The following is a 22,888-nucleotide window of genomic DNA, read 5'->3' as shown; positions in this document are numbered from 1 at the left end:
CTATTTTTTTTTATATTTTTTTTATTATTTATTTTTATTTATTATATTATAACTTATGTTTTTGTGTTTCAAACTTTATCATACCCGGGATATCTACTAGACTCTGGTTTGGACAGATTTATGTGTGTTATTGTTAAGATTTACAGACCTACAATATAAAACGCCAAATTTCCATGCAAAATAATGGTACCGCTTTCAGCACCTAAAATCCAAAATAATCATACCGCCAGGGAGGTTAAGTTTTTAAGTAAGAAATTGCAGCCATGATACAGTAGAAGGTTAGTCTGAGGAAATGATACAGGACATGGTTAGAGACTGAATTTTTCTTGACCTTTCTTGCACTAAAGGTGCCAATAATGGCCAACGATAAATTAATTTTAATTTAAATTGATGATATTAATAAAAAAATCATATATAATACTATTGTGTGTGTATATATAAAAATATAATTTTTTTTTAAAACTGTCATTTTCGGTTTTCGGCAAAGCGCATCCTGCATTTTCGGTTTCGGCACCAAAATTTCCATTCGGTGCACCCCTAGTTGCTTCAAGCTGCTGTTTGCATGTCCATTGACTTTTATAGGAAGGGAAGACTTTCTCACTCTAACAAAAGGCCTTGAACACCATTTCTTCATGACCGATTGCAGCTGCTGGCCTCTCCTTCCTGGCTGTCATAATCCTTCCAATGGCTTCTTTGTTTTCTGGAACAAATTTACTAATCAAGAATTCTGACTTGACAGGGACTTTCTTACTTTTGTATGCTTATTCTGGGTCATTTAGAAATTGAGGAAGCCGGCAAAGCAACTTGTTAGAAGATCAGCCACGGTCACCTTCACTTTTTCTCTCTGAATTGGCTTTTTTTTGAAAGCCAAACTCCAGGCTTATCACTGTGATTGTTTTTGCTTTTAGTTATTTATTACTTACCTTTTTCTGAAATCTTCAGGTTGCTCATGAGATGCGCTTGGGCTCATCTTCCCCTTTTTTTCTTTTCCCGCCAGTGGGTGGTCTTCTGATAATGCAGAGAGGGATGCTGACATGATGAGATCTGTGCCTCTGTCTGCATTGTTGCACTGTGAATAAAAGCTGGTGTAACACACCCTGCAGGGAGCATTTCTGTGATGAGCTGCATTTAATTTTGGAGTGTGTCTGTTTTCAGTTTGAATGAATGCTGGGTGTCATTCAGCACAGGAGTCTGAGGACATCTGGTGGCAACAAGCAAGTACTGCGGGTGACAACTCCGGTATTGCCACATGCACTGCTTATTCATAAGCTGTTGCAGGAGCATGATTTTATTAAAAAACTTGGTTTAAGGCACTAAAGCAGCCCTTGAGCTAGTGGGCCATTATAAATGTTAGAATCCTCGAATGCCCTTTAAATTTAAAACGGTTGTTGCAGAGCTGCTGGTGACTAAATGTAACGCAGTTCCATTCTTGTGACATGTCAGACATGTTTTTCAAGTTTAGAAGGCAAAATCTTTTTTTTATCTGTTTCAATGCATCTTTCCTGTCTTTCACTTGGCTGATTGTTTTCGCATTGAGCTGTCTCTGTAAATGGTTCTCTGGCAGTGTCTTGATCACAGGTTCATGGTTTCATTTACACTTGGTTAAACTTGTTACAGTTCACGTGAGAAAGATTCCCAGCTATGTAATGTACTCTGACCTTTGTATGAACTCCCAGGCACCGAATTGCCAGCTTGTGTTAAAGGAGGAAGAAAGCATCGCTCAAGTAAAGAGGGTGACGAAAAACCTGTCCGGGATTGCAGACCCCTCTATTCAGCTGTGTGCACTGCAAGTCATAGAAATAATAGAGCACATTATTCTGTATAGAGGGCAGCTCATGATATATTACCTGAAATTCTTACAGACAGAAAGCAAAATAAGATTTCCTAACGGCAAAACTCGGCACGATTGAAACTTTTTTTTATTATCACGTGTTTCGGTTAAATCGGTGGTTTTCAACCTTTATTGAGACCAGAGCCCACTCCATTTTTCCAAAACCTTCCATATCCCAATCATAAAAAAAAAAATTAATTATATTCACACAATAAAAGTATAGGAAATCAAAATATGTATTGAAATTCTGGAAGGCTGTGGTTGGAGCTGGGTGTCACTGGGGAAATGGTAGGTCCTGGTGGAGGTTAGGGGCCTTCACAACAGACCTAGTGGCCCTGAAGGAGATGGTTTCTGCATTGAGCTGGGGGCAACTGTGGGAGATGGGGATCACTGGAGGGGGCTGGGAGCTTTGCCATGGCACCGTGGGACACTGTTGGTGGTACTATTATACTGATGGCTTTTTAGGGGGCCTGAGAGGCTGTAGGCCCCTTCAGGATCCTCAATACAGAAGCCGCACGGCCCGACTTCTGGTGTGACTTCTACTCAAATCAATGGGCTCCCATAGGGAAACATTGATTCTGAATAGTGACAGAGAAATGCTGCTAAAAGCCAGCCAATGCAAAAAAAAGATACTAAAAGCATGTGTTTACAGCCGCTTTTTCCTGGTGTTGGTAGTGGCTTTGCAGCTCGTTTTTTTTCTAACGCCCATGTGCATGAGGCCTAACTGTTCTAGTATTTACAAGTTTGATGGTTTTAGTTGAGAGTATTTTCATGTCTTTGTAAAGAACAAAAATAACTGCTGTTTCTATAATTGTTTCTTCTGACATGACAGGTCCTATTTTTAAATATTTTATCTGAATTTTTGTTGCTATAACTGGCTCTCCTGTTCCTGGGAGATTGGTCTTTTACATTGGTTTCTGGGAAGTTGTGACACTGCAGCAGACATGGATCATCCTTGTACAAGTGTTTTAAAAAATCTTGCAGTTTGGGCTGTACTGAGCACTAAGCACACCATATGTGTGATAAACTGTCTCTTCCCATTAGCCTCCAGGAGACTGTCCATCCTTAGAGATTTCAAGATACCAGAAGTTCTTCTGCTTTCACTGTGAAGTTACCAATGTTGGAAGATGCTGTGGTGATCCTATCCAACATATTAATCTTGGGTGCTGATTCAGAGTAGTTTAAAGCGAATCTAAATCCCCAAAATAAAACCTGTATTATATCTTAGATTGCTAATTTTAAAATGTTCGTAAAATCACAACAATAAAATCAGACTGTAAAGGCAGTAAAGCATGCTTGTTATACTTACTGTGGAACTTAATTAGTTAATCCTGCGCATTGTGTAAAAATGGTGTTTTATGCTGTCTTTGCTGATTCCCCCCGCTTTTTTTTTTTCCCTTAGGAGTGTGCATGTGATTAGCACAAGGCCAATCAGCACTGTCCAGACAGAGGGTCAGGGGTCATGCAGTCTCATAGGACAAACAGGAGAATGAGAACTCCTCCTACAAATTTTAACTGGACACTATTAGAAGTCACAAGACTGCTATATACTTCTGATAAGAAAAGGTACAGTGGTGCCTTGGATCACGTGCATAATTTGTTCCAGAAGAATGCTTGTAATCCAAACCACTTGTATATCAAAGCAAGTTTCCCCATAGGAAATAATGGAAACTCAGATAATCCGTTCCACAGCCCCTGCTATTATATGCAGGGGCATATATATGTATATAATATGCATGTATGTATGTTTAATTTGCCAAGATATAAAGGGAGAACTGCTCGCCACTGGGCTTCAAAATTCTGAATATTATGAATTTTTACTTGTCTTAGTTTTATAAACAAAAATGGATCTCTCCTTCTGAAACTGCTACTGCCTGGCTGTCATGTAGACTGTCTTTAGTATTGATACCAGCATAGCAGGTTGTATCATTCAGCTACTTCATATAGCATATTTTTCTCATGTCTGTTTTACTTTGAGTTATCATGCAGGCTTACCTGCTTAATTAAATACTGTGCACCAGAGGGTAAGAAACTGGTATCAACCAGTAAAAGAATGAAGAAAACCTTAAATATTCGTAATAAAAGTGTAAGAATTATTTTTTTTTCTTTGCAGAGAAAATGTCTTTCTACTAACACCCCAACTTACCCCACGAAAGTTGAGTGGCCTACCATTTGAAAAAGCCTCTGAATGTCACTACCACAACCTTGAGTAAGTTCTTTGTATGTTTCTCATTTTTTTTTTTTTTTTTTTCAAATTGCCTTTGTGTTTTTATTAAGAAAAAAGTGTGTGTGTATATACATATACACACATACATACACACATACATACACACACACACACACACACACACACACACACTTCCTCCCAGTGATACCAATGATGGGGCACAGTTTCTCCCACTGACGCCAACAACGTGGCCCAAGTACACCAATGATGGGACACTATTCCTACCAATGACACCGACAACGGGGCACAATTCCTTCCCATGACACCGACAACGGGGCACAATTCCTTCCCATGACACCGACAACGGGGAACAATTCCTTCCCATGACACCGACAACGGGGAACAATTCCTTCCCATGACACCGACAACGGGGAACAATTCCTTCCCATGACACCGACAACGGGGAACAATTCCTTCCCATGACACCGACAACGGGGCACAATTCCTAGCAATGACACCGACAACGGGGCACAATTCCTAGCAATGACACCGACAACGGGGCACAATTCCTTCCAATGGCACAATATGTAGCACATATTCCTTATTAATCAAAAGTTCCAGATGGAATCACATTTTTAAAAGGAAGGTTAATATTTTTATTATAATTGGTTCAAAGTGCTCTTGAGAAGAAACAGGAAGCTCTGTGCATCGGCTTCCCCTTTTGTGACCAGAGGTCATTGATGCCTAGATACCAGACCAAAATCAGCAGCATCAGATAACTTGACAATAGCAATGACTAGTTTGTAAACCTACATTTTTTTTATTTTTATTTTTTTTTATTTTTTTTTTAATCTATATTTTTAAAGTGAAATTCAAGGATTTATTTCCCCCTACCCTCCATGTATAATTTTTTTTTTAAACGTGCATATGTCGAAGTGCTAGAGGTCTCCTTCAGGGAAGAGCAAAGCTGTCATTCTGCCTGAAGGCTGAAAATACTCCAGGACTGGTACTCTCACATCCTTATGTGAGTGCTGCTCAGTCTTGGAAGAATGAAAACTATGGCTAAAATATTCTTATTTAATTATAAACATTTTAAGAAAAAAACAAAGCAAACAGCTGATAAAGTGTAAAACTTTTATTTTTTGTTTTTCTATTTAATTTTTTTTATTACTGTAATTTTATCAGTTACAGCATTAAACAGATGAACACTGCCTCTTTCTGGCATCTGTAGGCTGAAGGCCTATTTTGTTAAAACTTCCAGCACACCTGTGACCACTGTGTCCTAGCTGACATAGTGATCACATGGTTGGGAAACATGGCACCGTGCTTGGGGTCATCAATGTAGGAATTGTGGGCAGGAAGAGGTCCATAAAATAAAGATTTTGCACATAAAGTAAAAAAAATAAATCGGTTTAAAAAGTTTTACCAAAATAAACTATTATTGTATCCCTATTAAAGTAAAAACAAAAGCCTGATTTGTACCTATTCTAGATAATGGATCCCATACATCTATGTGAGATCGCTTTGTTTTCTTATTTAATTCAGGTATTGCCTTGATGAAAGGAAAGCATTAGATCGTGATGTGGCCTTTTCAGAGCTGCAGTCTCGACTCATTCGCTATGAAACTCAGACCACTTGTAACAGAGAGTGCTGCCCTCTACCCTTCGCTCTGAGTCCCCTTCCATCCCCTGCTGTCCTTTCTGAGCCAGGCAGTGTTCCAGACGGAGAATCTTTGCAAGACCCCCTGAGGCTAAAACGACGATCCAGGGACCTGGATGGATTGATTGCCAGCAAGAGGTAAATGACTTGTCTCATATGTGCAGGTTCTGTTTGGACAGTCCATCACTGACCAGATATAGGGATCTGCTGTTGGAACGTTGGAGTTTGGTTCTTTGCATCTTTTAGAGTGAATGAAACCCAAGGTAACAGCCCAGTCACAAGAGTAGTCAGGTCTTGCTTGCACTTATGCCATTGAGGCGGGACTCTGGCCACCTTGCTCACCATCCACTTTATTAGGTGCACCTTGCTAGTACTAGGTTCCAGTCTTCATGGCATAGATTCAACAAGGTGCTGGAAACATTTCTCTGAGATTTTGGTCCATATTGACATGATAGCATCACACAGTTGCTGCAGATTTATCAGCTGCACATCCATGATGTGAGTCTCCCCTTCCACTACTTCCCAATGGTGCTCTATTGGATGAGATGTGGTGACACTGGAGGCCACTGGAGCACAGTGACCTCATTGTCATGTCCAAGAAACCAGTGGTGAGATGATTGGAGCTTTGTGACATGGTACATTATCCTGCTGGAAGGAGCCATCAGAAGATGGGTACACTGTAGTCATAAAGGGATGGACATGGTCTGCAACAATACTCAGGTAGGCCGTGGCGTTTTAAATGATTCTCAATTGGTACTAAGGGGCCCAAAGTGTGCCAAGAAAATACCTCCCACACCATTACACCACCACCAGCCTGAACCGTTGATACAAGGCAGGATGGATCCATGCTTTCATGATGTTTACGCCAAATTCTGACCCGACCATCTGAATGTCTAAGCTGAAATCGAGACTCCTCAGACCATGTAACGTTTTTCCAATCTATTGTTCAATTTTGATGAGCCTGTGTGAATTGTAGCCCCAGTTTTCTGTTCTTAGCTGACAGGAGTGGCACCCAGTGTGGTCTTCTGCTGCTGTAGCCCAGCTGCTTCAAGGTTCGATGTGTTTGTACGTTCAGAGATGGTATTCTGCATACCTTTGTTGTAACAAGTGGTTATTTGAGTTACTGTTGCCTTTCTATCATCTGGAACCAGTCTGTCCATTTTCCTCTGACATCAACAAGGCATTTTCCTCCACACAACTCCTGCTCCCTGGATATTTTCTCTTTTTCGAACCATTCTCTGTAATCCCTATAGATGGTTGTGTGTGAAAATCCCAGTAGATCAGCAGTTTTTGAAATACTCAGACCAGCCCGTCTAGCACCAACAACCATGCCACGTTCAATGTAACTTAAATTACCTTTTCCCCATTCTGATGTTCGGTTTGAGATTCAGCAAGTCATCTTCACCATGTCTAGATGCCTAAATGCATTGAGTTGCTGCCGTGTGATTGGCTGATTAGCAATTTGTGTTACCAAGCAATTGAACAGGTGCACCTAATAGTGACCGGTGAGTGTATATGAATGGTTATCTTTGGAAAACATGGGGTGCGACTTGTCACGTGACTTTGATGTCCAAAGTTGCACAAGTGTGAATAGGATGTAGGGACGGGTAAGTACTGACCCTTTTCTTTGCAGGCTTGTGATCTTATAAAATTTTCTTCTAGTGACAGTCTCTTTGGAAGCCTGATGGTTGGCTGATATTGTTTTTGAATATGCGGGTCCCGCTATTGTTAGTTATGGAAATGCAATCAAAGCACTTTTTCTTTTTTTTTTTTTTTTTTCTTTTTTGGTCTCTAGACTTGCAAAATCTGAAAGTTCCGACTCTCTGATGTCTCTGGCCAGTGAGGGTAGTGGTCCTCGTCAGCCATCTAGAGTGACCAGGCCACGCTCTGAGAGGATTGCTCCAGCCCCATCCTCGGTTGCACAGATCTCCACTTCTGCCGTCCGGGGAACATCATTGAGCAGCAAACCTGTTCAGCCAAAGCAAACTGCCAATCCTGAGCCCGAGAACAAGGAATCTAGATCTCAGAAACACAACAGGGTAACGTGTTCTGTCACGTCTTATGTCATGTTTGTGCTGCCTTGTGTAATGAGGCCTCTGCATGCCTTTGTTGATTCTTTGCAGAGCAAGTTAAGTATAGATCATTTCCCAGTGCGCTACAATGTTCCCAACTAGAACTTAAAGGAGCTTTATAGTTTCTCTTGCAGATGATCTAATCCAGATCGGAACTTCCTGAGAATTAAAATAAACATGTCTAATAACTGGGCAATTCAAAAGGAGCATATGATAAAAATGCATGAGAAGACCATGGTTATATTGAAATCTGCATTAAAAACAAAAAGTATTTATTTGGCTATATTTGTTAGGGTCTACTTTTTCCCTGAAAAATGTAAGGTTTGCCCGCCCTAATGAGACACGGATGGCAAAACATAAACTGACAGGGGTAATAAACCCATCCTTACTCCATCCAAAATGGGGGGGGGGGGGGGTTAGTCTGTAATTCACTTTTAAATAATACAGAGCTGCATTGCTTTGTGTCCTAAATATTTGGTGTTCAGGTTTAAAGAGTCAGACATCCATCATTTCATGCTTTTTCATACCTCCAGGGGCTTGGATTCTGTGTTCACGTTTTTCTTGGTGGGTGGTTTGGCAGACACTGCTAGAAGCATCTCCCCAATCTGGACAGTCTCTCACGTGCCAGCAATAAATCAACGTTGCATCTGTAACCAACAGGTGTGGAAGGCCTTAAAATGTTATGTTATTATTTATTTTTTACTAGTAATGGCGGCGATCTGCGATTTTTATCAGGACTGCGACATTGCGGCGGACAGATCGGACACTTTTGACACTATTTTGGGACCGTTGACATTTATACAGTGATCAGTACTCTAAATAGCCATTGATTACTGTATAAATGTCACTGGCAGGAAAGGGGTTAACAGTAGGGGGCGATCAAGGGGTTAAATGTGTGTCCTAGGGATGGGACTGCCTGGGGGGAGGAGTACGATTGTTGTTCCTATGGAGTAGGAACAACAGATCGCTCTCCTCACCCCTGACAGAACGGAAATCTGTCTGTTTACATTGACAGATCTCCGTTCTCTTTCTCAGGAGCAATCGCGGCCACGAGCACGGGCTCCTGCGTCATGTGGCAGGCGCGCGCGCTCTATACTCCTTAAAGCGCCCGCTGTACAGCTACGGCAATTCATGCAGGAGTGCCATTCTGCCGCCGTCAATCACAGGCGGGCGGTCAGCAAGCGGTTAAATTAGAATATCATCAAAAAGTTAATTTATTTCACTTTTTGAATTTAATTACTGAAACTCCTATATTTATATAGACGTGTTACACACAGAGTGATATATTTCAAGCATTTGTTTTGTGTTAACTTTGATGATTATGGCTTGCAGCTAGTGAAAACCTTAAAATCACTATCTCAGAATATTGTGAAAAAGTTCAATTGTAGACTCATGGTGTCACACTCTAATCAGCTAATTAACTCAAAACACCTGTAAACTTTTCTGGAGCCTTTAAATGGTCTCTCAGTCTGGTTCAGTAGGTTACACAATCGTGGGGAAGACTGCTGACTTGACAGTTGTCCAGAAGACAGTCATTGACACCCTCCACAAGGAGGGTAAGTCATAAAAGGTCATTGCTAAAGAAGCTGGCTGTTCAGAGTTCTGTATCCAATCATATAAATGGAAAGTTGAGTGGAAGGAAAAAGTGTGGTAGAAAAAGGGGCACAAGCAACAGGGATAATCGCAGCATTGAGAGGATTGTGAAGCAAAAGCCATTCAAGAATTTGGGGGAGATTTACAAGGAGTGTACTAAGGCTGGTGTCAGTGCTTCAAGAGCCACCACACACAGCCATATCCAGGACATGGGCTACAACTGTCACATTCCTTGTGTCAAGCCACTCCTAAACCAGAGATAACGTCAAAAGCATCTTACCTGGGCTAAGGAGAAAAAGGGCTGGACTAATGCTCAGTGCTCCAAAGTCGTCTTCTTTTCGGATGAAAGTATTTTTTGCATTTCATTTGGAAATCAAGGTCCCAGAGTTTGGAGGAAGAGTGGAGAGGCACAGAATCCAAGTTGCATGAGGTCCATAGTGAAGTTTACACAGTCCGTGATTATTTGGGAAGCTTTGTCATCTGCTGGTGTTGCCATGTCCCCAGATCTTGCCTCTAGGCTGGAAAGCCTGAAATAAAAAAAATAAAAAAACACATCTTGGCTCCCCAACCGAGGCAACGACAGTGTTTAAATCTGCCCAGGCCGGACGTGGTGTCATAACATCACGCTCAGCCTTCGAAGGTCATAGAGGCTGCCGGGGACCATCTGGTCCCCAGTATCCTCTATGGTAATCGGCCGCTGCCGGCCGATTCATTCTCCTGCTCGCCGATTGCACGGGTGAGCCGGTAAAAGCACCGTAGGATGGAAAGAGGGGGAGGAGGGACATCCCCTCCCACCACCTGTAAAAACAATCAAGGGGCTAAACAGCCACTATAATTGTTTTTACATGATAGGGAATCCCTGGCAGAAAAAAGAAGATATCTGAATGATGCCTACAGCTGCAGGCATCATTCAGATTGAACCACTTAAATGCCAGGATGTCATGATGTCCACCTAAGGAGGAGTGGTTTAAAAAAGTGAATTATTTTTTTTCTTGGGTCAAAGGAAATTTGAGAATTAGTTATATGCCTGAAATCAAGAACTTTTATCCTTGTGTTAAGGTGTTTTGAATCGAATCTATAAAAGTGCTGCAATAAGCAATTGAGCTAGTGTCTCTTAAGGCGGATACACGCTATCAGAAAATTGGAAGAAAAATTCAGTTTGATTAATTTTTTTTTTTTTTTTCATAGTGTGTACCCAGCTTTAAAGTTGAACTAAACGTGCAATTAAAATAATTGTGTGAAGGCAGCTCTTTATTGCAAAAGACATGCTACGGGGGAGATTTACTAAAACTGGTGCAAAAGGGGTCTGGTGCAGCTCTGCATAGTAACCAGCTACTTCAGCTTGTTCCAGCGATGTGCACGAGAGCAGCGGCTCTCCTCAATCTCTTCTTTGCCATTGGCAGAGGCAGCAGCAGGAACCAATCACAGCCATTGAGTCAATAAGGAGGGGGTGGGGCCGAACCATGCTCAGTGTGTGTATGGACACACAGAGCAGCAGCTGGGGAGGAAACCTGCTCGGTTGCCCACATAGCAAGCTGCATGCTATGGGGAGAGGAGGGCAGGGCCAGGATCATCAGCCAGGGACCTGAGAATCTAGGCTGCTCTGTGCAAAACCACTGCACAGAGCAGGTAAATATATTATGTTTGTTATTTAAAGGAAAAAAAATGCCCTTAGTTGTACTTTAAGCTTTGACGAAGTCCAGAGTGTATGTTGGCACTGCCTGTCCCTCTGTGAGTCCAGTCCGGTTTCTCTAGTCTAAAATAGACTGTGGAAAGTTGAGCCAGCCTAGCAGCTTGGTAATACCAAGTGAGGGTAGGGAGACCCATGCCGCCCTGGGATTTGGGCCTGGAAACGACGCTTTGGGAGAATCTATAGCCTGCCTTACCCCATATTAATTTGGTTATTTTCCCCTGAAAAGATTTGATATGATCTCTTCTGATCGGAATCGGGAAAGCTCAAAAAAGTTATAACAATCTGGGGATAAAGTCATCTTGACTGAGTTGATTCTACCCATCCGGGATAACTTGTACTGCGCCCAGGTCCGGAGGTCAAACTCCAGTTTGTGGTACATGGGAGGGTAGTTGGCTTGTTATAGGTTTATCCCTAGATAACGGATAGTTGCATCACGCCATTCAAACTTAAAGGAGTGTTTCAACTGTGCCACGACCGTGGGTTGAAAGGAGCCATTCAATGCTTGGGACTTTGAGAGGTTGACTTGTAGGCCAGATACTTTCATAAAGGTATCTAGGAGTTTGCACACGTTGGGGAATGTTAGTGGGGAAGTGATAAAGAGAAAGTCGTCCGCGAATAGCGTGAATTTATGGACTGTTTGACCACATCGAACACCCTTGATATCTGGATGGGCTTGGATGGCTATTGCCAATGTTTTGATCGGTATCGCAAATATCAAGGGTGAAAGGGGGCAACCCCTCTGATGATCCTGATGGGTTTCCGAGTAATAGCCTTGCAATCTGACCCTGGCTTCTGGGCCTGAGTAAAGGGCTTCCAAGAGCCCCATGAAGTTCTTACCAAAACCCCAGCGTCACAGCACCACAAACAGGTAAGGCCAAGAGACCGAGTCAAAGTCCTTCTGCAGGTCAAATGAGAGGAGCAGACCTTGGCGGGGGCCACTGTCCCACCCCGACTGTAGGACTGATATTAAGTCAATTGCTCTTCTCATCTGGTCTGGACCCTGTCTCCCAGGGATAAATCCCACCTGGTCCTTGTGTATGTAGGGACTGATAAAGGAGCCAATGCGTTTTGCGAGGATTTTGGTCAGGATCTTTAAGTCGTCGTTAATCAACAAAATGGGTCTGTAGTTACCTACCAGCTCCGTGTCTTTATCAGGTTTGGGGATAACCGTGATGAACGCAGAGTTAAGCTGATTGTCCAAAGGCTCACCCTTTCTTTTAGTTAAAGAACCTGGTTAAAAATGGAGCCAAGGTAACTGCAAATGTATTTTAATAAGGGACAGAGAAGCCATCCGGGCATGGGGTCGGAGCCCCCTTTTGAGGTTTTTGATAACGTCAAGAACTTCCTCAGTTACAATAGGGGATTCCATCATGTTCTTGTGGCCTTTCCTTATGGTCGGAATAGGAAGATTTTCTAGGAACAAGTTTATACTAGGAAGGTTGACCTTAGCCTCCGCTTTGTATAATTTTGTGTAGAAATCCTGGAAAGATTGTATTATTTGTTGGGGGTTTAAAGTTGTGGTCCTGTCTTGCAATCTAATTTTCGGGAGCATGCATGAGCGTAGTTTGGGTTACAATTTGGAGACTAACATTGAGCCGATGGTATCCCTGTGTTGATAAAATTTGGCCCCATTCCACTCGATGCTCCTTTCAGCTTTAACTGAGAGTGCTAGGTTGAGTGCAAAACGCAACACATCTAGTTTTGCTATTGGGACCCGAGATGGATATTTTTTTTTATGTTGTGATCGTAACAAGTAAAAGTCCCTCTCTAGTTTCTCTCTTTCTGCAAGTGTCTCTCTCTTTTTAACTGGGACGTTATGAGGATGAACTTTCCGCGAATCGTCACCTTATGTGCTGCCCAAAGAGTCTCTGCCGAGATCCCTTCTGTGTCATTGAGGCACCTATGCTCTTAAGAGAAGGTGACCTACTTAATGTTCTGCTGCTCCTTCCCAATCCAGTCTGTATTGTTAAACAGCAGAGGATTTGGCACAGAGGTGTAGGACCTGTCTGGGCAGTTTATTCAGCCAGCTTTCTAAACAAGACACCATTGGCAGAGATACAAAATTCTTTGCCAGGTAAAATGGTTTACGATTTTACAGTTCACCAGAGCACGGAGTTTAGCTCTTTTTGTGGCCATCGCTGTAACAATTACAACAGGGCAATCAAGAGCTGAAAATAGGTTTGTGGGTGCAAGATCACCCATGAGCTTGTTTCAGGAATGTGTCAATGTACACATAGGCTTTTAGCAGAGTTTAGGAGCTGCCACAGTTGGATGAGCTTCAACCTCCCTCTCCTGAATGCAGAAGAATCTCATTCAGGATAGGTATGTTTTGACTGCCGGCCGCAGGAAAACTTTGCGTTTGGCCACGGTAAATGTGGGTAAGGGTGTACATGAACTATAATTTAAAAAAAAATGTTAAAGTGATTGTAAACTCAGTTTGCACAGAACAGCCCTGTACTTCCTCTTCATAAAACAGCCCCCCCCCTTCCCAGTTCATCTTTTTCTTCTTATAGTGGCACACCTGTGGGCTCAATCCGAGCTGCCCTGCCTGTGTTTTTAGACCCAGATATCTCGGCCCCGTTCCCTTGTCACAGGATTTGACTGGCAGCTGCAAGAACCAATGGCTCCCCCCCGCCTCACTAAAGCCTGTGAGACCAGGAAGTGAGAGGGGAGAGCCACTACAGACAGGCACAGCGCTGGATCGAGTGAGGATTCGTGTAAGAATAAGGGGGATGAGGGAGTATTGCTTTTACCTAAACATTTTTTACCCTAAAGCAAGGCATGCATTAAGGTAAAAATTGTTTAAGCTTTAGAACCATTTTGAGGCTGGGTTCACACTGATGCTGTGCTGGAACCTAAGCGATTCCTGTGCGGGTTCCTGCACTGCATCAGAATCACAGGCAGTTTACACTGAGCTCTGCGAACTGCTGCGGGTGTCAATATAAAGTTAATGACACCCCTAAATTGGTTCACAGAACGCAGTGAGAACTATGGAATCGGATCACATTGGTCTGAACATCCATGCAATCTGATTCCAGTGCGGACAAAAAAGTGTCCTGCACCTTTTTGGTGTGGATCCAGTGCAAATTGAGCCATACATAATGTATGGCTCAATTCGTGCTGCACTGAATTCGCATGTCATTTGTACAGAAATACGCTCCGATTCCTGTACAAATGACATGCGATGCGGTACACCGTATCAGTGTGAACCCAGCCTAAGATTCTCAAACACATATACAGTGGGGGGAGATTTACTAAAACTGGCGCAGCTTTACATGGTCACCAATTGGCTTCTAACTTTAGCTTTGACAATAAAATCTAGAAGCAAACTCGTTACTATGCACAGCTGCACCACATTCTGTGTGCACCAGTTTTAATAAATCTTCCCCAATACTGTCCCTTGCAAAAGTATTCACCCCCCTTGGAGTTTTTCGTGTTTTTTGCCTCACAACCTGGAATTAACATGGATTGTTTGATGATTTGCATCATTTAATTTACAGAACATGGCCACAACTTTGAAAATGAATTTTTTTTTATTGTGAAACAACAAATAGAACAAAATAACAGAAAAGGTCAATGTGCATAACTATTCACCCCCCTAAAGTCAATACTTTGTAGAGCCACCTTTTGCGGCTATCACAGCTCCAAGTCGCTTTGGATAAGTCTCTATGAGCTTGTCACATCTTACCACTGGGATTTTTGCCCATTCCTCCTTGCAAAACTGCTCCAGCTCCTTCAAGTTGGATGGTTTGTGCTTGTGAACAGCAATCTTTAAGTCTGACCACAGATTTTCTATTGGATTGAGGTCTGGCCTTTGACGAGGCCATTCCAACACATTTACATGTTTCCCCTTAAACCACCCAAGTGTTGCTTTAGCAGTGTGTTTGGGGTCATTGTCCTGCTGGAAGGTGAACCTCCGTCCTAGCCTCAAATCACACACAGAGTGGTACAGGTTTTGCTCAAGAATATCCCTGTATTTAGCACCATCCATCTTTCCCTCAACTCTGACCAGTTTCCCAGTCCTGACTGCTGAAAAACATTCCCACAGCATGATGCTTCCACCACCATGTTTCACAGTGGGGATGGTGTTCTTTGGGTGATGTGTTGGGTTTGCGCCAGACATAGCGTTTTCTTTGATGGCCAAAAAGTTCAATTTTAGTCTTATCAGACCAGAGCACCTTCCTCCATACATTTTGGGAGTCTCCCACATGCCTTTTCACAAACTCAAAATGTGGCATTTTGTTTTTTGCTGAAAGTAATGGCTTTCTTCTGGCCACTCTGCCATAAAGCCCAACTCTATGGAGCGTACGGCTTATTGTCGTACTATGTACAGATACTCCAGTCTCTGCTGTGGAACTCTGCAGCTCCTCCAGGGTTATCTTAGGTCTCTGTGGTGCCTCTCTGATTAATGCCCTCCTTGCCCGGTCCGTGAGTTTTGGTGTGCGGCCGTCTCTTGGCAGGTTTGCTGTTGTGCCATGTTTTTTCCATTTGGTTATGATAAGATTTGATGGTGCTCCTAGGGATCATCAAAGATTTGGATATTTTTTTATAAACTAACCCCGACTTGTACTTCTCAACCACATTGTCTCTTACTTGTTTGGAGAGTTCCTTGGTCTTCATGGCAGTGTTTGGTTAGTGGTGCCTCTTGCTTAGGTGTTGCAGCCTCTGGGGCCTTTCAAAAAGGTGTGTATATGTAATGACAGATCATGTGACACTTAGATTGCACACAGGTGGACATCATTTCACTAATTATGTGACTTCCGAAGGTAATTGGTTGCACCAGAACTTTTTATGGGCTTCATAACAAAGGGGGTGAATACATACGCACCTGCCAATTATGAGTTTTTTATTTCTAAAAAATTGTTTTATGTATATATTTTTCTAATTTTACTCCACCAACTTAGACTATTGTGTTCTGATCCATCACATATAATTCAGATTAAAAAAAACATTGAACTAAAGGCTGTAATGTAACAAAATAAGTAAAAAGCCAAGGGGGTGAATACTTTTGCAAGGCACTGTATATACACATATAAAGTATCTCCGTATCATGTGACCACTGTGACAGCCAATCACAGTGGTCACATTGCTGATCCTTCCTGACCCTGTGCATTCAAGACTTTTTAACCACTTCAGTACCGGCGTATAGTCAAATGATGGCCGCAGATGGGATCTCCCATCCTGGGCGGCCATCATATGACGTCCTGGTCTTCCTGGCCGTGTAGGGGGCGCGCACCGCCTTGCTCGGGACCTGGTGCGTGTGCCCCGGCGGCCGCGATGTCCGCCGGGCACCCGCGATTGCCCGTTAACCAATCAGGACCGTGGATCTGTGTGTGTAAACACACAGATCCACGTCCTGTCAGGTGAGAGGAGACTGATGGTGTGTTCCCAGTACAGAGGAACACCGATCGGTCTCCTCCACTTGTGCGTCCCCTCCCCCTACAGTTAGAATCACTCCCCTAGGAAACACATTTAACCCCTCGTGTCCCCCTAGTGGTTAACCCCTTTCCTGCCTGTCACATTTATACAGAAATCAATGCAATTTTATAGCATTGATCGCTGTATAAATGTGAATGGTCCCAAAAATGTGTCAAGTGTCCGATGTGTCCACCATAATGTCGCAGTCCCAAAAAAAAATTGCAGATTGCCGCTATTACTAGTAAAAAAAAAAAAAAAAAATTTTTTAAATGCCATAAATCTATCCTGTATTTTGTAGACACTATAACTTTTGCGCAAACCAAGCAATATACGCTTATTGCGTTTTTTTGTGTTTTTTTTTTACCAAAAATATGTAGAAGAATACATATCGGCCTAAACTGAGGAAAAAAATTGTTTGTTTTTTTTTTTTTTTTTAACTTGGGATATTTATTATAGCAAAAAGTAAAAAATATTGTGTTTTTTTTTTTTTTCAAAATTGACGCTCTTCTCTTGTTTATAGCGCAAAAAATAAAAACCGCAGAGGTGATCAAATACCACCAAAAGAAAGCTCTTTTTTGTGGGGAAAAAAGGACGTCGATTTTGTTTGGGTACAGGGTCGCACGACCGAGCAATTGTTTAAAGTGCGACAGCGCTGAAGACTAAAAATTGGTCTGGGAAGGAAGGGGGTGAAAATGCCCGGTATTGAACCGGTTAAAGGTCCGGCTGGAGGAGAGGTTAAACAGAGATGTTACTCTAATTCAGTGGGAGCATATTCACACTTTTGTGAGCATCAAAATTAATCAAAATGTGGATTAGCAGGAAAGTAAAATGTGAAAAGTCCATCAGAAGTTACGAGTATCATAATATGAAAGCAAAATGTGTTCTCTGTGAAAATGCACAATATCTTGGCTGAATTTGAATGTGTGGACGGGGAGAGGGTGTTTATTTCATAGGAACTGTAATGTGTTTAGGAAGAGATTTAACCTTTAGGTCTAAAAATAGAAGTCATTTCTGTTAGAATATCGGTTCCCTTTGTGAGTTCCTGCAGCCGGTGAGGAAGGAAGAGTCTGAGATGAAGATGAGGAAGGTTGTGCTGAACCGTACTGTAATTATCACAGTGTGGTGACCACATATGATGAGCTATTGTTTTCATCTAAACATGCTGCTTCTACCCCTGCTACATACAGCATTCGTTCATAAGAACACGCAGACCTGGATTATATATACTCAGGTTGGTAACAATGTGCATTATACGAATTCTGTTCTAAACAAAAAAACACAATTTTTTTTACTTTTTGCTATAATAAATATCCCCAAAAAATATAAACAAATTTCTTTCTCAGTTTAGGCCGATATGTATTCTTCTACATATTTTTGGTAAAAAAAATAGCAATAAGCGTATGTTGATTGGTTTGCCCAAAAGTTATAGCATCTACAAAATAGGGGATAGATTTATGGCATTTTTATTATTATTTTTTTTTGTATTAGTAATGGCGGCGATCTGTGATTTTTATGGTGACTGCGACATGGTGGACACATCGGACACTTTTGACACCATTTTGGGACCAGTGTCATTTATACAGCGATTAGTGCTATAAAAATGCACTGATTGCTGTATAAATGACACTGGCAGGAAAGGGGTTAAACACTAGGGGGCGAACAAGGGGTTAAGTGTGTCCTAGGGAGTGATTCTAACTGGGGTGGGGGGGGGTGGGCTACTAGTCACATGACAGCTATCACTGCTCCCGATGACAGGGAGCAGTGATCTCTGTCATGTCACAAGTCAGAATGGGGAAATGCCTTGTTTACATAAGCATCCCCCCGTTCTACCACTCCGTGACACGATTTTTTTTTATTTTATTTTTTTAGTAATTGCAATTAGTTTGTGTGGAAGTAATAGTTTCTAAAAACTATGTGTTATATACCAGGGGTCTCCACACTATGGCCCTCCAGTTGTTTAGGAACTACACGTCCCATCATGCCTAGTCATGTCTGTGAATGTCTGTTTTACATTGCCTCATGGGACTTGTAGTTCCGCAACAGCTGAAGGACCGTAGTTTGGAGATTCCTACTATATTACCAAAAGTATTGTGACGCCTGCCTTTACACGCACGTGAACTTTAATGACATCCCAGTCTTAGTCCGTAGGGTTCAATAATGAGTTGGCCCACCCTTTGCAGCTATAACAGCTTCAACTCTTCTGGGAAGGCTGTCCACAAGGTTTAGGAGTGTGTCTATGGGAATGTTTGACCATTCTTCCAGAATAGCATTTGTGAGGTCAGGCACGAGAAGTCCTGGATCGCAGTCTCCGCTCTAATTTATCCCAAAGGTGTTCTATCGGGTTGAGGTCAAGGCTCTGTGCAGGCCAGTCAAGTTCCTCCACCCCAAACGCGCTCATCCACGATAGACATTGCTTTGTGCACTGGTCCAAATCATTTGGTGGAGGGGGGATTATGTGGGGTTGTTTTTTCAGGGGTTGGGCTTTGCCCCTTAGTTCCAGTGAAGGGAACTCTTAAAGCGTCAGCATACCAAGACACTTTTGAACAATTTCATGCTCCCAACTTTGTGGGAACAGTTTGGGGATGTCCCCTTCCTGTTTTAACATGACTGCACACCAGTGCACAAACAAGGTCCATAAAGACATGGAAGAGCGAGTTTGGGGTGGAGGAACTTGATTGGCCTGCACAGAGCCCTCACCTCAACCCAATAGAACACCTTTGGGATGAATTAGAGCAGAGACTGTGATCCAGGCCTTCTCATCCAACATCAATGCCTGACCCCACAAATGCACTTCTGGAAGAATGGTCAAACATTCCCATAGGATAGACACAATGGGGCATGCACCTGGGAATGTAAGATACCGTTGGGGTCCGCTGGACCCGACATGTCATGGATCGGAGTAAAGGGGCGATGACAGCGGCCATTTACCATGTGAGCGTTCAGTCGAATGATGGAACGATTACTTGTCAACAAACGGCGCATGTCCAGTTCAGCTCTCCTCGCACGTTGTACACGCCGATCGGTACATGAGAGGAGGGAGACTGCAGCAGTACTAGCCCATGCCCCATCCGTGCCTCATGCACTACTTACTAATTTGCAAAGTTTTATAACAAAGAAAAAAAAATGCTTTTTTTTTTTTTTCTTCATTTATAGCGCAAAAATAAAAACCTAGTGGTGATTAAATACCGCCAAAATAAAGCTCTATTTGTGTGAAAAAAGGACAAAAATTTCATTTGGGTACAGTGTTGCATGAATGAGTAATTGTCGGAAATTGCGCCATGGGCTGAAGTGGGAGCCGGGTACCTGTCAAAAGTAGGTAGGTACCCCCCCCCCCCCACAAAGAAAAAATATTTTTGGGTGAAACTCCGCTTAAAATGTTTTACTACCTTTTTTTTTACAAATTTATTTTTCTTCAACCTAATTTTACTATCTTTTTTTTTTTTTTTTTTTTTTTTTTTTTTAAAACATACTCTCATCAGAGTAGTTCAGTGTCACCATAGCGATCATTTTTTTAATTTATTTTTTGACCATTGTAACAGCAAAGTGTTTCGCTGACCAGCTCTGAGGAAAGCTGCGTAAAATGAACAGTCCTGCTGGAAAACCAGCATTCGGTCAGACACTGATCTGTGTATTGTGATGGGGGAAATCCCTGCTGAAAATAATACAATAGCGTGGTGGGGTAGTTTCCTGCATCTACAGTGCCTTGAAAAAGTATTCATGCCTCTTTCAATTTTCCACATTTTGTCATATTACAACCAAAAATGTAAATATATTTTATTGGGATTTTATGTGATAAATCAACACAAAGTGGCACGTAATTGTGAAGCGGAAGGAAAATAATAAATGGTTTTCCAAATTTTTTACAAATATCTGAAAAGTGTGGCGTGCACACTTTACTCTGATACCCCTAACTAGAAAATCTAGTGGAACCAATTGCCTTTTAGAAGTCACCTAATTAGTAAATAGAAGTCCACTTGTGTGTAGTTTAATCTTAGTATAAATACAACTGTTCTGTTAAGCCCTCAGAGGTTTGTTAGAGAACCTTAGTGAACAAACAGCATCATGAGGGCCAAGGAACACACCAGACAGGTCAGGGATAAAGTTATGGAGAAGTTTAAAGCAGGGTTAGGTTATAAAAAAAATATCCCAAGCTTTGAACATCTCACACAGCAGAGTATGACACAACTGCAAACCTACCAAGACATGGCCGTCCACCTAAACTGGTTTGAAGAAGCACTGAGGTCAGTGTGAAACGCATTCGTCACCTCCTGGGTTCTGGCACTCTGTCTTTGTTGGCTGTCATTTGCAACTTTTGGAATAAAATCGTTGGAACGTTCCTGTGGCGTGCAGCCGTTATTTTCTTCACATTGATCATCGGTGGCGAGCCGTGGCTTGCACCCAGCGCAACCAGACTGTAGTGATTGTTCACCTGGAGCGGAGTCTTCTTTGTTTAAATCTTTGTCCACCTAAACTGACAGGCCGGGCAAGGAGAGCATTAATCAAGGATGCAGCCAAGAGGTCCATGGTAACTCTGGAGGAACTGCAGAGATCCACAGCTCAGGTGGGAGAATCTGTCCACAGGACAACTATTAGTCGTGTACTCCACAAATCTGACCTTTATGGAAGAGTGGCAAGAAGAAAGTCATAAGAAGGTTTGCAGTTTGCGAGAAGCCATGTGGGGGACACAGCAAACATGTGGAAGAAGGTGCTCTGGTCAGATGAGACCAAAATGTAACTTTTTGGCCTAAAAGCAAAATGCTATGTGTGGCAGAAAACTAACACTGCACATCACCCTGAACACACCATCTCCACCGTTACACATGTTGGTGGCAGCGTCATGTTGTGGGAATGCTTCTCTTCAGCAGGGACAGGGAAGCTGGTCAGAGCTGATGGGAAGATGGATGGAGCCAAATACAGGGCAATCTTAGAAGAAAACCTGTTAGAGTCTGCAAAAGACTTGAGACTCGGGCGGAGGTTCACCTTCCAGCAGGACAACGACCCTAAACATACAGCCAGAGCTACAGTGGAATGGTTTTAGATCAAAGCATATTCATGTGTTAGAATGACCCAGTCAAAGTCCAGACCTAAATCCAATTGAAAATCTGTGGCAAGACTTGAAAATTGCTGTCTAGAGACGCTCTCCGTCCAATCTGACAGAGATTGAGCTATTGTGCAAAGAAAAATGGGTAAAAATGTCATCTCTAGATGTGAAAAGCTGGTAGAGACATCCCTGAAAAGACTTTGCAGCTGTAATTGCAGAGAAAGGTGGTTCTACAAAGTATTGACTGATTTAAAAGCAATTTATCATTTTCCTTCCACTTCACAATTACTGTATGTGCCACTTTGTGTTGGTCTATCACATAAAATCCCAATAAAAAACATTTACAGTTTGGTTGTAACATGACAAAATGTGGAAAATTTCAAGGGGTGTGAATACTTTTTCAAGGCACTGTACTTTGCTTGTGTGGATGGTGGGATCTGTGAGTTTACGTGTTTTTTTTTTTTTTTTTTGTTTTTTTTTTTTCATTCAGCTGGCTGGTTGAATGAAAAAAAAAAATGGGTATGCGGCTTTACTCCTCACCACTCTTACAAAAAGTAAAAAGTTTTGCCTTGAGATAAACTTTAGAGCTGCATTTCACAACCATGTTTGTTTGATTAGTAACTTGAGATCAACCCGTTTTTATCTGTAGCTGGTTGAAGGAATGGCTCTTTATGGTTTGTTACTTAGTAGTGTGTAGGAACGATCTGTTATGTATTATTGCAAAATCCTACAATTGAGCAATCATTCACTCCTGTATGTGAAATCTTAGCAATCGGGTTGTCTGTGGTTTACCGCACATTACTGTTTGCATTCCTTGTTCTCTGTCCTAAATAAATCTCTGTTTAATCCAAAATGTACATCCGCTGTCAGATGTGATTGTCTCCAGCAATGTCTAAACACCGCAATATCCTGACCATAACAGCTCAATTCCTGTTTGTTTTCTTTTAGATGCTGAGGGAGGTGGTGTGTAAAACGCTATACAAGCACGGAATCCAGGAGGGTCATCTCTGCTTCGCCACCTGCAGTCAGCGCCTCTTCGATATCTCCAAATTCTTCTTAAAGGTGCCGTATATGTCCAAACCTCGGAGCATAAGAGATTTTTTTTCATCTATTAATGGTCTTCAAAATAGAAAGTTTTTGTATCTCTCTCCTTTGTCAGACCTACAGCTATAAAGTAAATATTGTGTTTTGGTCCTTTTGGCCTCCACTTTTGTTTGTTTTAGGGCCCTTTCACACTGAGGCGGGGGCGGCGTCGGCGGTAAAGCGCCGCAATTGTAAGCGGCGATTTACCAACGGTATTCAGCCGCTAGCGGGCGAGAAAGGGTTAAAAACCACCGTAAAGCGCCTCTGCAGAGGCACTTTGCCGGCGGTATAGCCGTGCCGTCCCATTGATTTCAATGGGCAGGAGCGGTGT

General features: G+C 42.3%; 1 protein-coding gene across 1 annotated transcript in view; it reads left to right on the top strand.

The window, feature by feature from the left end:
* Positions 1-22,888, top strand: part of MTBP (MDM2 binding protein) — a 101,727-nt gene that overhangs the window by 65,865 nt on the left and 12,974 nt on the right. Inside the window, 4 exon segments of the mRNA XM_073632205.1 lie at positions 3,945-4,040; positions 5,544-5,795; positions 7,453-7,696; positions 22,423-22,536. Coding sequence (XP_073488306.1) covers positions 3,945-4,040; positions 5,544-5,795; positions 7,453-7,696; positions 22,423-22,536 — 706 coding nt within the window.

The sequence above is a fragment of the Aquarana catesbeiana genome, linkage group LG05 (assembly GCF_042186555.1).
Source record: "Aquarana catesbeiana isolate 2022-GZ linkage group LG05, ASM4218655v1, whole genome shotgun sequence".
Classification (NCBI taxonomy): Eukaryota; Metazoa; Chordata; class Amphibia; order Anura; family Ranidae; genus Aquarana; species Aquarana catesbeiana.
This window is presented reverse-complemented; position numbering and strand designations above follow the sequence as displayed.